Raw genomic sequence first — 16,323 nt, forward strand, 5'->3', positions numbered from 1 at the left:
AAAGCATCAAACCGCTCATCAAGTTTCTCCAGGATTGATTTAGATATTGTCTTGCATATTTCCTGGCATATCTTATACATTTCACCCTTGTCATCCGGAGTGACAACTTTAGGCTCAACCAAAACCCTGCTGGTGCAGCTATCATTAGCATCAAGCTCGCTAACATTAGCGTTGCTAATGTATCCGTCGATGGTCTTATTCTTGCCTAGGTTTGAGGCTTTCTTCGGCGGTGACATTTCAGATATGCAGGGCAATGATTAAGCCAAAGGTACGAGTCGATTATATCAGCTCCTGAATGGTTTTATCATGGTATCTTGTGTTTTATGGAAAGCTGCGGTGGAGAGCTCAAACCCACACCTCTACATCACACACATGCGCACTAACACCTGTGAAATGATGTTTAAAGTGCTCCTTGTCATGTGAGCATGTGTAGGTCCTGAAGCAGAAAGCGTGGTTTAACAGAGAAATGATAATTCCAGTGATGATACTCATCATCTCTGACTGGGATTTTAGGTTTTGTCAAATCAGCTAACACAAAGAAAACCTGGACTTCCCATGATGCTCTGCTTTCTTCTCCACTCCCATCTTTTCAGCCATGCTGTCTGTTTTCTAGATGGTATAAAGTTGGTATGAGGGTGGAATTCAGTCAGTGATGCACTGGGGTGAGGTCACCAAAAAGATAAAGAACCAATCTGACTCTAACACTGACTTATAGCAATGGCCTGTGTTCAGGATCAACATGTTAAACATACTGTAGAATATTAAACAACCTTTAAATAATGCAATTAGTCTAGTTTAGTTTGTTTTGCAGCAGGTTTCACAGTATGTCTAGCCTCAAATTGATTTGATGTGTGAAGGCTCGCAGTGACATGAAATAACTCTCCGCAAATGTGTTAAACCAAAACTAACAAGCCTGTTCTCAAAATATGAGTAGAAAGTACAGAGATTTGTTTAAAAATGTTTGGAGTAAAAGTAAAAAGCTGCCAGAGAAGTAAATACTCTACTTAAGTCCATTAACAAAATACTTTGTCACTTCCTACCTCTGGCCAGAGGTGTACTGTACATAAGAAAGTTGCCACTTTGTACCTAATAAAGTGTCAGCCATTTTAATGTGTGTGTTTCTCATGCTGTATGTCCACAGTCACAATGACAGTCAGTGACACTGACTGAAGGATGAACAGGTTAAGATAGGTTGGAAACTTGTTGTCTGTGAAAGAAACAAGGCTGTGAATCATTTCAGTCTGTGTGTATGGATTGAAGTGTATTCGTGAAAATGTTGGATTGTTCCTTTATTAGTGTCTAACAGTATGTGTATGAGAGAGATGTAATGTCCATGTGTGCATATTGAAAGAGACAGTGCTGGTCTGACCCCCCTCCTCCTTTCAGGGTGCAGCCTGCTGGAGGCCGATGGTTGAGACCAGGTCTGAGGAAGTGTAAGTGTGTTTTTAATGTGATTCATGAAAACAAAGCAGCACACATTCAACCATCTTCAAACTGTCACATCACTCATTCACATCTCTGATGTCAGGAGTCATCATCAAAGTGTCAATCAATGAACAGATGATGGATCAATAACTGCAGCTGGATTGTGTTTGTTTCTCCATCAGATTCCTGTCAACTCACAATCGACACAAACACAGTGAACACAAACCTCAAACTGTCTGATAACAACAGGAAGGTGACACGTGTGGAGGAGGATCAGTCATATCTTGATCATACAGACAGATTTCATTATTGGCCTCAGCTGCTGTGTACAAATGGTCTGACTGGTCGCTGTTACTGGGAGATTGAATGAAGAGGGGACATTATATATCTGTGAGATGCAGAAGAATCACAAGGAAAGGAGACAGTAATGACTGCTGTTTTGGAGGGAATGATCAGTCCTGGAGTCTGTACTGCTCTGATGATGGTCCTTCTCGTGTCTGGCACTGTAAGAAAGTATCATCAATCTCCTTCTCTGTCTCTAACAGAGTAGCAGTGTATGTGGCACTCTGTCCTTCTACAGAGTCTCTTCTGACACTCTGATCTACCTCCACACCTTCAACACCACATTCACTGAACCTCTTTATCCTGGATTTAGAGTCCATCCTGGTTCTTCAGTGTGTCTGTGCTGAGTCAAATCAAATCAAATCACTTTTTATTGTCACATCACATGTGCAGGCACACTGGCACAGCACATGCGAGTGAAATTCTTGTGTGCGAGCCCCACAAGCAACAGAGATGTGCAAACACAACAACACAAACGAGCAAAATACAAGAATGGCCAACCTGAAACTAATAAATATATGTACAATATATAATAGTGTATGCATTTCTGGATGTGTATACTAAATATTTTCCTACGTGTGTGTGTGTGTGTGTGTGTGTGTGTGTGTGTGTGTGTGTGTATACACATTTTTACAAATTAAATAGTAAAAAAATAAAATAAAATAATAATAATAATAATAATAATAAAATATATAAAATATACAGAGTTGAATATGTGCAAAACAAGTGGCATTTATATACAGTGTGGAGTGCATAATGTTGAAGTTCCAGTAGTGAAGCTGAGGTGTCTATGACGTGTTCAGCAGTCTGATGGCCTGATGGAAAAAGTTGAGTTGAGTGTAAAGAATGTCCTCCTGTTAGAGAAACTCTCTGACGGTTGAACAGGTAGTTCAGTCTGTACATGTCTGTCTCTTTCACTCAGAAACATGTGTCCAGATTCATGGATTCAATCAGTTGATGTTCTAAACTCTTCTAAATGACTCCTTGGGAACTTCTTCCTCTTCAGTCCATTAATGATGGAAGCTGCAATTATTCCAGGATCCACATGTTCTTTTTCTGTCCTTTTCCACTCAAAGTTATTACAAGAAGTGTTGTTAACTGTTCTTTATGAATCATGCAAACAGTGTTATGTTAATATAAGTGCTGTATTAGAAATTTCAAGGATGACAAAATATAATATGATTAAAAAATAGTAAGTTACCTCAAATTGCTTTTTAATTTAGTAGAACTTGAAATGTTTTTCAGTTTGTAAACAATTAGTATTGCAGTCAGAAACATCAAGTTATTCTTTGTACTGTATAGTTGCAATGAATAAGTTGTCCTAACATAGTCATCTTAAGTAAGCTTTACTCATTTTTTTTGAGGCACTGAGTTTGCATAGTGTTTTTGTTTTGTTTTTTAGTTCTGGGAACTAATTTTACGGTGTACTCAAAGGTAGATTTGGTGGATTTGGTCTGCAGTGCCATCAATCCTCAAACTCACATTATCTCTTTGATGTTATTGTAATAAAATCCCCTCCATCCATCACTCATCCCAGCTGATCCAGAGTAAGAATTGATTTAATGATAATCCCAAAGGCTGAGATACGCATAAGTATGACTTAGTTTCTCCAACCAGACAGCTGACTGCAGATCAGAAGAGGGTTGCTCTGATGGTTGGATAATACCAAGAGCCTTATTGGATATTTAAGCTTTCACTGCAAACTATGACACTCTCCAATAGAAATTCATCAGAACTGAACAATATGAACTGTAGCTGCAGCTCAATAAAAGCCAAATTTTGTTTTTTACATTTTTAGTAGATGTCAGGAAGGACAACGCTTTATCAACATATACAGGCAACATATTAAAGGGTTATTTTGCTGGCAGCCCAGCAGTTAAAATGTTTTCATATTAACATATTGACACATTTGAATCTTGAAAATATGCACTCATTGTATGTGCGTGCACTATATATGGAAATGTATATCTAGAAGCTGATTCATTAGGAACTGTTGTTTCTCATTCAACCCTTTATTGAATGAGAGTGTCTGTTTGGTACATCCAATCTGTGAGGGCCTATGGTTACTGGGTTTCTCTCTTTTGTTCGCAACTTATAGATGTTACAGCATCTTTGTGTTACTTGGTTTGAGTGGACAGCATTAGCTTAAACGTGTCCATTCCCCTGACCACTGCTACCCATGGTCTTGATTAAAAGCTGGAATAATGCTATTGATTTTATTAATATATATTATTTCGGCACTTTCTGCTTGTGTGTGTGTGTGAGAGAGAGAATGTGAGATGCTGTGCGATCACAAATTCATAAGCCTCGGATAGCCATGTCATAGCTTTGTTTCTAGCTGCACGCTTTGCTGTCGGTGTCTGGTGTTAGTGTTTGTACAGAGTACCTATAGGAAAACCTCTCTAAAATGTGTGCACATTATTCTGACAATTCTTTCCTCTGGTCACTGTTTAGGGGCTGAAATCAACTCACAAAAGTACATGTGTTTTGTGGAGCTCATTGAAATGACTTGTCTTTTGAATTTTCTTTTTCTTTTTTGAGTTGTTTGTTCTCACATGATGCAATCCAATTTGCATTTCTGCTATGAAATCAGGTTTGTTTCTCTTCAGTACTTTGAATAATTTTCCAGAATGTTTGAGCTTTTAATTCTTCCATGAAACATGCTGTGTTGGATACATGCCATCAGTGTGACGGAAATAAATCATTGTAAACAAATATTCTATAAAATTTATAAAATATAGAACAAAAAACATATTTTGATGTATAGGAGGAAGATCAGTCACACTTAAATCAGGCTGAAGTAATAGAGTGAAAAAACATAACTGTACAAGGGAGCTGAATTTGCTTTATTACTTGTTCATATGGATACTGGTGAGGTAAATTAGGGTCCGTCCTGTTGGTGCTCTTTAGTATGTAAGGCCAAACAATTTTAAATCTTAATGCTCCAATCTTAATTTTTAAAGTCAACCTGGTCTTAAATCTTAATTTATCTGCAGAAACATTCGTCAGCACCTGACGCGGACTGTGATCCTGCAACATGAACATGATTTACTACAACTATAAATCACTGAGACGGAATCATCAGTTACAGACATTTGGCCTTTTATAATTTATTCCCTGAGTCCATTTGCAGCTGTAAACTAATATGGTAGAAGGTTTTGTTAACATGTTCCATTAATGAGGAAAACTGTCACAGAAAAAATAACCACTTTCACCCATGTCATGTAATATAAAATATGAAAACCGATATATGTTAACATGTTTATGCCCATTTGTTCCAGTTATGTCAAAGTACCAAACATAGTTTTCTCCTGATTGCTCACTTATTGCATCGTTCCTCTGAGAAGTGATTATAGAGTCTCTCTACTCTGTCCTGACTGAAAAATGCTGAGTAGAATAAGTACAGTTATCACAAAAGCACAATGAATAAATATGGCCGACTCACTGCATTGATTAAAAAAACAAAAACAAGTTGGCCTCTTTGTTTTGTCTCAATAGTCTAACAAAAAATAAAATAACTGAATCACCATTATTACAGAAGTTTCAGATGTGTAAACATCAGGATGGTCATCTGTCAAGGTTCAGCTGAAAACAGGTCCCAGGTAGCTGCCTGCAGGACTCTCAGGTTTAACAGGTAAATATAAAAATAGGCAAATTAAAGGAGCGTAAAACAGCGTTGGAACAAAACACAGCTGAAACCAATCAGGATAATGAGATGCATAAGCAAATATAAATACAATATACCAGAGACAAATCAATATCAAAATAAAACAGGAAGTAACTACATGAAGGATCATATGCCAAAGATAAAAACTTGACAACATGATACAAATGGACACAGGTGACGCTGTACTTAACTGAAACACAAAGAAGTAAATATAACCAATACTCAAAATGTAAACAGAACCCAAAGTAAATGTTGCCCAGATATACTACCTCCCTCTGTCCCATCTGGGACTCTAACCAGTGTTGATCCCACACTGCAATCTATCATCAACGTGTCGCTGAGGCAAGTTTGTGTTCCATCCTATTTTGCTGAGGTAACTCCTCTGTTGAAGAAACAGCTCTACTGGTAATCTAATCTTCTTTTAATCTGACATTCAGAATCTTGGAGAAATATTTGATTCTCCTCTGGGCCTTGGCTCGAATGTAAAATCATGAATTTTTCTTTTATTTTAGGAACATTTCTAAATTGCGACATAAGGTCTCCACAGCTGAACTGGAAAAATTTGTTCATGCATTTGTGTCATCGTGTTTATATTATTGTTATGTCCTTTTTACCAACTTGAACAAATCATCTATTTCTCGACTCCCAAGCTACACAAAGTTCTGTGGCCAGACTACTAACACATTCTAGTAAGCATGTTCACATTACTCCTATTTTGTACTCTTTACATTGGCTCCCAATAGATTTTAAAATTTGTTTCAAAATTCTTGTTTTAACATACAGAGCACTAAATGGCCTGGCCCCAGATTATGTCTACTTCTTACTAAATACACTGCTGCTCGTCTCCATTCAAAGACTCAGAATTTGTTGGTTGTTCCACAAACACATCTAAAGACAAAAAGGGACGGAGGCTTCAGTCTGTGGCACCAAGGCTGTGGAACAGTCTACCACCACAACTACATTTTGTTGACTCTGGATTGTTTTAAAACGCAGTTAAAAACTTTTCTGTTTAATCAGGCTTTCTGCTGAGATTTTTTTAATTGATTTATTTATTTTATTTTAAAAGTACCTGTTAACTTTACTGTATTTTATTATTATGTTTTGTATCGTCTATTTTGGCACCTGACGTTCTTGTTTATTTTAGCCTTTTGTCAACAGTGCTTTGTGACCGCTTATCTGTGAAAAGCACTTAGTAACTTTACTTTACTTACTTACTATAATGGAGCTCGATTAGACAACTGAGCTCCATCAAAGAAAAATCTGTAGCAGCTGAGAAACAAAAGATACATCAGGATGAGATATATCCTGAGCCTCCATATAAACTGTCTTCTTAATGATCATAGAAAAAAGAAAAAAAATTAACATAGCACTCTAATGTTACTGTGTCGTACATTGCTGACTCCATGAACACAGCACCAGTGTTCATACTTCCTCCAATGTTTTCATTTAATGATGACGAGAAGAGAAAAAACCAACAACTACTTGACGATGATTCCTTCATATCTCACACTGCTTGTGTTCCTTGAAGGCTGCTCTGTGCACGATGTTGTTGCTGTAGAGTCTAGAAAGAGACCAAAGCAGAGAGAGCAGACGTCACTCATTCACTCAGAACAACATGAATCCATGTGAGCTCAGACTGTGAATGATTCCTCTGAGAGTCTGAGGAGAAACTCCTTCACTGATGGAGACTGATTCATGTTGCCTCACCGCACACAGTCGATGGAGGGGTTGATGGAGAGCAGCTGCAGTAACACATCAGTCGAAGCATCAGTGATCTGATTGTGACTCAGACTGTAACACAAATACAACAAGAGGCTCTAAGTGATCACTGCACATCATATTATTGTAGTGTGTGTGAACAGGCTGATGGTTATTGGTGCCTCCCAGAGAAGGATCAGTGTGTGACACTCACTCCAGGACTTGGACTTTGTGCAGATGTGTGATGAGAGGGAGCAGCAGCTGGTCAGTGAGCTGACAGTGACTGAGGTCCAGCTCTGTCAGCCCTTCACACGAGTCCAGCATCTGGACCAAAGCCCCACAGACCCTCTGATCCAGCGTGCTGTGACTGAGATCCAGCTCTCTACCCAGGGCTCTACACAGGGACACCGCCCGCCTCACTGTGTCCCTCTCACTGTTCACAGGAACCAGAGACAGCAGCTGGACGAGGACAGTTTTACTGACTCTAAACAGGACAAACAGAGCAAAGAGAAACTGTCAGGATGCATCAACACCAGTGTGAACGAGCTTCTCTCTGGTTTAGACTCTTCTGTGGTCTTTCCCACCTGAGGCGGACCCTGTGGAGGACAGGAAACAGCAGGTCCAGCACGCTGTCCTCCACCTCACAGTCTCGCAGGTCGAGCTGTGTGTCCCGGCTGCTGTGTGTCAGGATGGTGGAGACGGCCCTGCAGTCATCAGCAGTCAGACTCAGAGGCTCAGGCTGATCCTCCTCTGGTAGCTCCACACAGGAGGAGCAGGACAGATCCAAGCTGTGCTGCAGAGTCCTCAGCAGGCCTGACGCTGCCTCCTGCTGGACGTCACAGGCAGCACAGCAGTGGATGAACCTGAGCAGCTGATTCCTGTCAACACTGCAAGGAAAAATACAGGCAAACATAAACCAATTCATACACAGATACAATTATGACTACTCAGTTTACCTCAGCTGATCAGTTACTAACATCAGCTTCAAATCCAAATATCGCAAACTAAAAATAAAACACAGGAAATTAATTTAAAGGGAATTTATTGTCCATTTCCATTTTTGCCTTCATGATAATGTGCGCTTATTTGTCAAACTTGGTAATAGTGTAAGAATGTTAAAACTCTCTTTCACTGGGAAGATAATGGGGATATGGAAACTCCTAGAGTCCAACCTTAAGCCAATTGCACAAGTCACCATAAAGTACAGGATTTACCAAGGAGAGAGTCCCCACTACTGTATAAACCATTGCCACCTGCTCTACATCAGGGACATCAAGCTGTTTGCCATGAGTGAAGAATAGCATTGAGGACAGGTACAAGTACCTTTGAACAAATGGGAACCATGAAGAGGCCATTGGGAAAGATGCGTCTGCAACATAACCTCAGAAAGTAAGGCAAGTCGTGAAGAGTCAGCTGAATTGGAACAACAGAATTGGGGCAATCACCACCTATATGTATCCTGCTGTGATATTAGCTGGCCAAAGGAGGAGATAGAAAACACTGTCATTAAGAAAAGAAATCCCCTTGCTATGTGTGAAATGTTTCACCCCAAAATCCAGCACCCTGAGACTGTATGCTAAGCAAAAGGAACAATGCCAAGGACTAGTGAGTGTCAGAACAACAGTCCAGGGTAAAAAAAACAAAGATTCAAAGAGGAAGTGGCTGATATCGAGAAATCCGGAAAATGGCTGAACAAACCTGGACTGAAAGACAGCACAGAGGCACTAACCATGGCAGCACAAGGACATGGTCTACCACACCAGGCAAGACCCCAGCTGCAGGCTGTAGAAATATGCCCCTGAGAAAACCCAGCACTTAACAGCAGGATGCAAAATGGAGCGCCATAACCAAGTGGCTGGCATAGTATACAGAAACATCTGAAAGGACGTGCTTGCAGATGTGAACACTGCCCTAAGCACGATCCCCAACCATCATAACTTAAACCAGTGAGCTGATATATGCCACTGCCACAGTAATCTCAGTATCACTCGGGTTGGAGCAGTTGGAGAAGAAGGCTGGAAGCAGAACTACAGTGTAGACCATGTCAACTTTCATTGTGCTCTGGGCTACAATTGCTTAATTCTTCTTTTTTTGTCTTTTAACCAATGTATTTAATAAAGTAGTCTGAAAGTAGGGGTGTAATTCCCTTAGGTGGCGTTGGAGCCACCAATCATACATGACATGAAGATGTATGCCAGAAATCAACTATCACTATCTATAGTGAGGAAATCGGGACGTCATTCTGACTGTTTAAGTGTGGCCAAATGCTTGCAAAGAGAGGGAAGGTGATCCAGACTGATCGGGTGGTGCTACCAGAAGGCAGAATAGCAAATATACAGGACAGCTACAAGTATCTGAGTATTTCAAGTGCCAACATGAACCATGCTAAAGATGTATCCATCGCCAAATACTCCCAGAAGGTAAGACAGAGGTGGAAAAGCCAATTGAACAATAGGAATAAAATCCAAGCTATCAATACATATCACCTGCTGGCTGTCAGACACCTAGCTGGAATAATAAGGTGGTCACAGCAAAAGATAAATGCCACTGATGTCAGGACATGAAAACTCATCACAATATACAAAGGTCCATCCATCCATCCATCCATCCATCCATCCAAGTCTTTCACAGTCAACAGGTCCCAAGCTTTGTAAAGGTGACCCAGGGACTATCGTGCACATAGTAGCAGGATTTAAGATGCAAGCAGGGACAGCGTACACTGAGAGGCACAAGTGGCTGGGATAGTTTACAGCAGAGCTTTCCGAAGTGTGGGGCCCGCCCCCCATTGCAGGGGGGGTGCGGTACGAAAAGGAAAAAAAAAACCCCAAAATGCTTGGACACTGCTAGCAGAGGGCACCCACACAAACGCAAAGCAGGAGATGAAGCATAGCTAATATGTTTCCAAACCAACTTCATTCTAAGCCAAAGACTAGAAAATATGGTGAAGCAAATCTTCCCTTTGGCTTCACCTGCACAAGTGCCAAGGTAGGTCTCCCCTGCAGAATTAGTTTTCCCTTCGTCGGGAGCAGCGCTGGGCTCTTCAAATCACGGACAAACAGTATCCCACATTCTTGATTTTTAGTTCACAAACACTTGCAATGACTAACTACTCCTGACATTTTGGAGATGTTAGCTCTTTATACAGTAAAGTTACCGTGGGATACAAATAATATCAGGCTGATCCTGCCATGATTTGTTCCCCCGGTTCAAATCACGGACAAACAGTATCCCACAGCTGTTTATGTTTTTAAACCCATTTTGCACAGAGAGGCATTTTTCGAAAAATGTATTGATAGCAATGTTGAAAATTATTACACAGGAAAAAAACAACTACACATAAAATAATCACACCGTGACGCCTCTGCCTTTCTAAATGGAGGGACAGTAACTGCATGTGTATATGTAAGCGTGTAAAACCTGCAGATGGTAAGATTAACAGTATTTTGTCTCTATCTGCAATTCATCTCATGTAAACAATAACGTGGCGCACAGCGTGACGTGAAAAAAGGCACATACCTTTGACATTACGTGACGAGCTCTGTATTCCTCGTCCACACGTAAACGCAAAAAAGGAGATTTAAAAAATCTCAGTTTTAGGTGATTCGAAACGCCGTTTACGTGTGGACGAAACAGCTGCGTGTTCAAAAATACCCGTGTAGGTGCGACGCAGCGTAAAAGAGTTAGTAGTTTATTTTATTACTACCTGTAATTTATTGCAGATTACTTGTATTTGCTTAATTGTTTACTAAATGTTTGAGGTGTGAAATAAACCGCAATGGAGCAAAATATGGGTGTGTGTGGTTGGAGGGTGGGTTTGTGCGCGCGCGGGTGGGGGGGCAGGGGGCCTAGCAAAAAAAGTTTGGGAACGAGCTCTAATATCTGACCTGAGATGAGAAACTTTGTCCAGCATGAAGAGGATGGACTCTGCTCCCTCTGCTGGTATGGAGGTCCACAGGAGGTTCAGTTTGACTCTGTCTCCGTGTTTGAGGATGAAGATCAGAGCAGCACAGTCCACTGAGTCCAGCTCTCTGCAGCTCAGGTTGATCACATGACCAAGTGACCTCAGTAAACTGGGTACAGCGTGACTGTCATGAGCTCTGCAGAGCTCTCTGATGGAGCTCATCACAAAGCTGGGACTGGGCCTGAAAACAAACAGTTTATTTCCAACTTTGTTTAAAGGATCCATAAACTTCTGATTAAAGATGAGACAGCATTTCAAATCCTCCTGATTAAACAGCAGAAACTGTGTTTGGTAAAAGATCAAACTACATTCAGCACCTTTTAAACACAATCCTGTCCAGAAAGGGAAGCAGACGTGTGGTTTCCTCCTGTAAGAAGAGGTTCTTCCTCAGGTTCACAGTGATGGTCTGAGCTGACGCCTGCTGCAGCATATAGTGAAGAAGCTCCCAGTTCAGACAGCAGGAGGTCAGGTCTCCACCAACCTTACTCAAGAAGGACAGCGTCAAGTCCTTGTCCTGGATTTCATGGAGGAGAGACAGAAGCTGCTGGAAGCTCTCTTCACTCAGTCTGCAGAGATCATAAATATAAAATAAGATTTAAAGTAAAAATGTACATTTTATTTGGCCTGTGATGTCCAGGAAAGACATTTACTTGACTGTTAGAGGACCATCATGGAGCAGCAGAGTAATCAGACCCTGAGCAGGGATGCAGCTCTCAGTCAGGTCCAACCGTCCGACTGTCCAGTGTCTCAGCAGGGAAGCCAAACTACTGACAGCCCTCAACAATACTCTCTGTGATGGTCGGGCTTTCTTAGGCACAAGAGAAAGCTCTTCCACAGCCAGCGGACAGACCACTCTGCCTCTTCTTACCCACTGAAACAGGAGCAAGACCATGTCTATGGAAAGCCTGAAGATCAAAGAGACAAAAGAGCAGAAATGATGAACACCAAGAACCAAAGATTCAAAGTGGACAGCAGATAAATGGTGTTAGAAGAACAAGAGAGTCATGATTTCACTTCCTGCCTCAGACTGTGTAGTTGTGTTGTGTGTCTAAAGAGGAGAGCGGCTCCTCTGGCAGACATCTTGCTGGGTGTGAGGACGAGATCCACTTTAGAGCCACACAGTCTGAGAACTCTCCCCACAGACCAGCAGCTTTTCCTGTGTAACTCTCCTGTTAACAGCAGCTGGAACCCCAGGAGCTGCAGCAGAGACTCCAGCTGCTGGGCCTCCTCTCTGGATCTTACAAACATGGATGTGCACACACTCAGGAAGAAGTCTGGATCACAGCTGGAACACAGTGGAGATGAAATCAGAAAACACAGGCAGACCTACTCACATTACCACAAACCACATTTTGTGTTTCAGTCATCGATGAGCAAGCTGATAAAACTAGCAATTAGTTTTGTTGTCATTCCATGAAAAATCAGGGTCTCTATTAATCAGGGGAATTTTTTGCACTTTAGTAAATTTAATGAAGAAATGCCCAACTTCCTCTTCATTAGTATTTTTTAGAGTTATAGGCCATCAAAGTAAACATCGTATCGTATCGTATCGTATCGTATCTTTATTTGTTTCAGACATATAAAACAAAAAACAATATATACACACTACATATATTTTCATTTACAGATACGAATATATATGTAGATATACACACACACACGTATGTGTTCAGATAAACAAAAAATATATAATGAAATAAAACAAAATCGTCTGACATAATGTAACAATGTTTGGTCTGAAAAGGAGTAGGAAGAAGTATGAACATACTTATTAATTCCTACCCCTGCTCAACATCTTATTGATCCCACATAATTCACCTAATTCCCATCATCACATACTCCACACGATACACGAGGAGAACCTATATAAACTTGGCTACCGTGACTGATATAATTTGGATATAATTTGATATTTTTATACATACAATGGGTGATCATCTTTATCGGTATCATATTCTTCCAAAATCAGTTTTCGAAGTTTTTTCATGAACTTACTAATTCCTGAGCATTGCTGTAGATCTATAGTAAAACTATTCCACAGTTTTACCCCATAAATAGTGACACAAAAGGTTTTAACCTTTGACCGTGCTTTAAGAATCCTTAGATTCAATTTCCCCCTCAATTCATAGTCTCCTTCTCTGTCATAGAACATCCTCTGTATATTTCCTGGTAACGTATTGTATCTGGCCTTGTACATAATTTTTGCAGTTTTATATTTTATAAGATCCATAAACTTCAGTATTTTTAATTTCAAAAACATGATGTTAGTATGGTCTCTAAATCCTGCTTTATTAATCATCCTGATTGCTTTTTTTTGAATTTTACATATTGGTTGAAGTGCAGTTTTATATGTGTTTCCCCAAATTTCCACACAGTATTCCAAATATGGCAATATAAGTGAACAATAAAGTACCCGGAGTGATTTGGAAGGCAAAAAATATTTAACTTTACTTAGTACGGAGATGCTTCTTGACAGTTTGGCTTGTATATGCTTTATGTGAGGTTTCCAGCAGATTTTGTTATCTATTATCACACCCAGAAATTTTGTATCCGAAACTTGCTCTATTTCAACATTGTTTACTAATAATTTTGCTCCTGCATCTTTTTTACAATTTCCGAATAACATAAATGTAGTTTTTTCCAAATTTAATGATAGCTTATTTCTATCAAACCATGTTTTCAGTTTAATCATTTCTTGTGTGACAATTTCCAAAAGCTGATGTAAGTTCTCTCCAGCACAAAAAATATTTGTATCATCTGCAAATAGAATAAACTGTAGTATATCTGATGTTCTGCATATATCATTGATATAGAGGATAAACAGCTTTGGTCCCAATACTGACCCCTGCGGAACTCCACAAACAATGTCCATACACTCTGATTGATATTCCCCAATTTTCACAAATTGCTGCCTGTCTCTCAAATAACTCTTTACCCATTCTAACACCACTCCTCTAATGCCGTAGTACTCCAGTTTATCAAGTAATATGTCATGATTAATTGTGTCAAAAGCTTTTTTTAGGTCAATGAATACACTAACTATACATTGTCTTTTATCTATATTGTTGGTGATATTTTCGATCAGTTCCATTAATGCCAATGATGTTGATCTATTTGATCTGAAACCATACTGACTATCCGTTATTATTTTGTGTTTATCTATAAATTTGTCAAGTCTATTACTAAAGACTTTTTCCAGTATTTTTGAAAATTGAGAAAGTAGAGAGACAGGCCTATAATTTGTGAATTGGTGTCTGTCACCATTTTTAAACAGTGGTGTTACTTTAGCTGTTTTCATTTGTTTTGGGAATGCACCAGTTTGTAAGGACAAATTGCAAATGTGTGTTAAGGGTTTGGAAATGCCCTCTATCACTCTCTTAACGATTTCCATATCAATGTCGTCAGAGTCTGTAGAGTTTTTTGTTTGTGATTTCCCAACAATATCAATGATTTCCATTTCTTCCACCACCGTTAAGAACATTGAATGAGGATTGCGGTCAATGAGTCTAGTTTCTTTCTCTACAGAATCTGTTATATCAGGAATTGTTTCAGCCAAGTCTGGCCCAACACTTACAAAGAATTTATTGAACTCATTTACCACATCTCTCATATTAGTAATATTTCTATCATTATTTGCGAAATACGAAGGATAGTCTGCCTGCCCCGAGCCCTTTTTGATGATGGTATTTAATGTTTTCCAGATCCCTTTAATATTATTTTTATTCATAATCAGTAATTTTTCATAGTATTCCTTTTTACATGACCTTAAAATACTCGTTAATTTATTTTTATATTTCTTGTATTTATTTTCAGCTTCTGTGCTTCTGTTCATTATAAATTCTCTGTATAAGGTATTTTTCTTCTTACATGCATTTTGCAATCCTTTTGTAATCCATGGGCACTCTGCATATTTTTGTTTAACATGCATGGATCCATGTTATTTTTTCCAGCATGTTGATCCTCATGACTTAAGAAGCACAGTAGATATTCACATGGAAATGTACAGTTCCCCACTTACTAAATGTTAAATTTGAAGTTCTGCTTACTCAGGGAAATACAGCCATGATCATTCAGTGAACGGGTGAGGACTAAACATGTATACAGCATGTACAAAGGTGTAGTTTGTAACTAACTTTGACTTGTCCATGTTTCATATTAACGTTTAATCAAAATTCTGGATGGCTTCAGTAGAAATGTGAATTTCCCATTTGCCCCAATCCCTCCTCCTGTGTGCATCTGTCTGCGTGTTTTCAGAGGCTGAGCTTTGTTCCTGTACTTTTCCCTGTGGTTCATTCATCAATTACTCACCTGCTGCAACACTAGCCAAATCACCCATGTTTTACTAGCTAAATGTTCATGCAAACACCTACTCCCCCTCCCCTATATTGTATTATCTGAGTTTTTTTTTAAATAAATTATTAACTAATTTCTGTGAACTTTAAAAAAAGAAATACAAAACAGCTGATTTGGGGTCCAGGTGAAAACTTTTTTTAGATTAGAGTAAAAATAAGTTCTATCAAACCAGGCTGTTTTCACATAGCAATAGATAAGTTGAAATAATTACTTGACCAATACATGTCATTTGTCTACATTTTTACACTGTTAATGAAAAGTTGATTATTTCCAAGACACTACTGACTAAGTACTGTATTGTTTCTATTTACCTGAGCTGTGAGATATAAGGCAGACACTGAAGAAAATTCCTCACTTCACTCTCTTCATGTGGGCAGCCTCTCAGCTTCAACTGTTTTTTCCCTGATTGGACTTTAAGAATTTCCAGGAGGATGGAGGTCTTTCTCTCTGAGAGGTTTATGAACCAGACTGCAGGAGCTGACTGGAAAACTGATGTTTGTGTCTGTGTGTGCCTGTATGTCTGTGTCTATATGTCAGGTTGGGTGTCAGACGCCACCTCTCTGGGGACATCTCAGGCCCTCCAAGGTTTGGAGGCCTATCTCCCCCTACCACCAGTTCCCCTGCCAGTGGCGGACTCCCTCAGACATCGGTGCGTTGGTGGTTCTTTGTGTCCGGGGGTGGGCGTCCAGGTACACACCGGCTCACTCCTTGGCGGCCGCTTATCGGGGCCTGGAGCCTGGGGCTCGCTCGGGCCACTTTGGAGGTGGGGTGCCCCCGGCCTCTCGGCCTGGGGCTCGGTCACTCAGGCACGGCTGGCTGCCGGCGGAGCTCACGGGCACGTCACTGCAACTCCCCCTGGCTTCTGCTCCGCGGCTGC

General features: G+C 40.0%; 1 protein-coding gene across 1 annotated transcript in view; it reads right to left on the minus strand.

The window, feature by feature from the left end:
* Positions 1 to 6,887: 6,887 nt before the first annotated feature.
* Positions 6,888 to 16,323, minus strand: part of LOC146608010 (uncharacterized) — an 83,239-nt gene continuing 73,803 nt past the window's right edge. Inside the window, exons 25-33 of the mRNA XM_085348638.1 lie at positions 15,758 to 15,948; positions 12,115 to 12,378; positions 11,744 to 11,998; positions 11,411 to 11,659; positions 11,017 to 11,274; positions 7,717 to 8,019; positions 7,347 to 7,616; positions 7,142 to 7,225; positions 6,888 to 6,995 (exon numbers count right to left, since the gene is read on the minus strand). Of these exons, the coding sequence (XP_085204764.1) occupies positions 6,932 to 6,995; positions 7,142 to 7,225; positions 7,347 to 7,616; positions 7,717 to 8,019; positions 11,017 to 11,274; positions 11,411 to 11,659; positions 11,744 to 11,998; positions 12,115 to 12,378; positions 15,758 to 15,948 (1,938 nt within the window). The 3' untranslated portion in view covers positions 6,888 to 6,931. The remainder of the gene's footprint in view (positions 6,996 to 7,141; positions 7,226 to 7,346; positions 7,617 to 7,716; positions 8,020 to 11,016; positions 11,275 to 11,410; positions 11,660 to 11,743; positions 11,999 to 12,114; positions 12,379 to 15,757; positions 15,949 to 16,323) is intronic.

The sequence above is a fragment of the Diplotaxodon limnothrissa genome, linkage group LG23 (assembly GCF_057381915.1).
Source record: "Diplotaxodon limnothrissa isolate DT_005_m linkage group LG23, D_limnothrissa_male_GT1.1, whole genome shotgun sequence".
In the NCBI taxonomy this organism is placed as follows: domain Eukaryota; kingdom Metazoa; phylum Chordata; class Actinopteri; order Cichliformes; family Cichlidae; genus Diplotaxodon; species Diplotaxodon limnothrissa.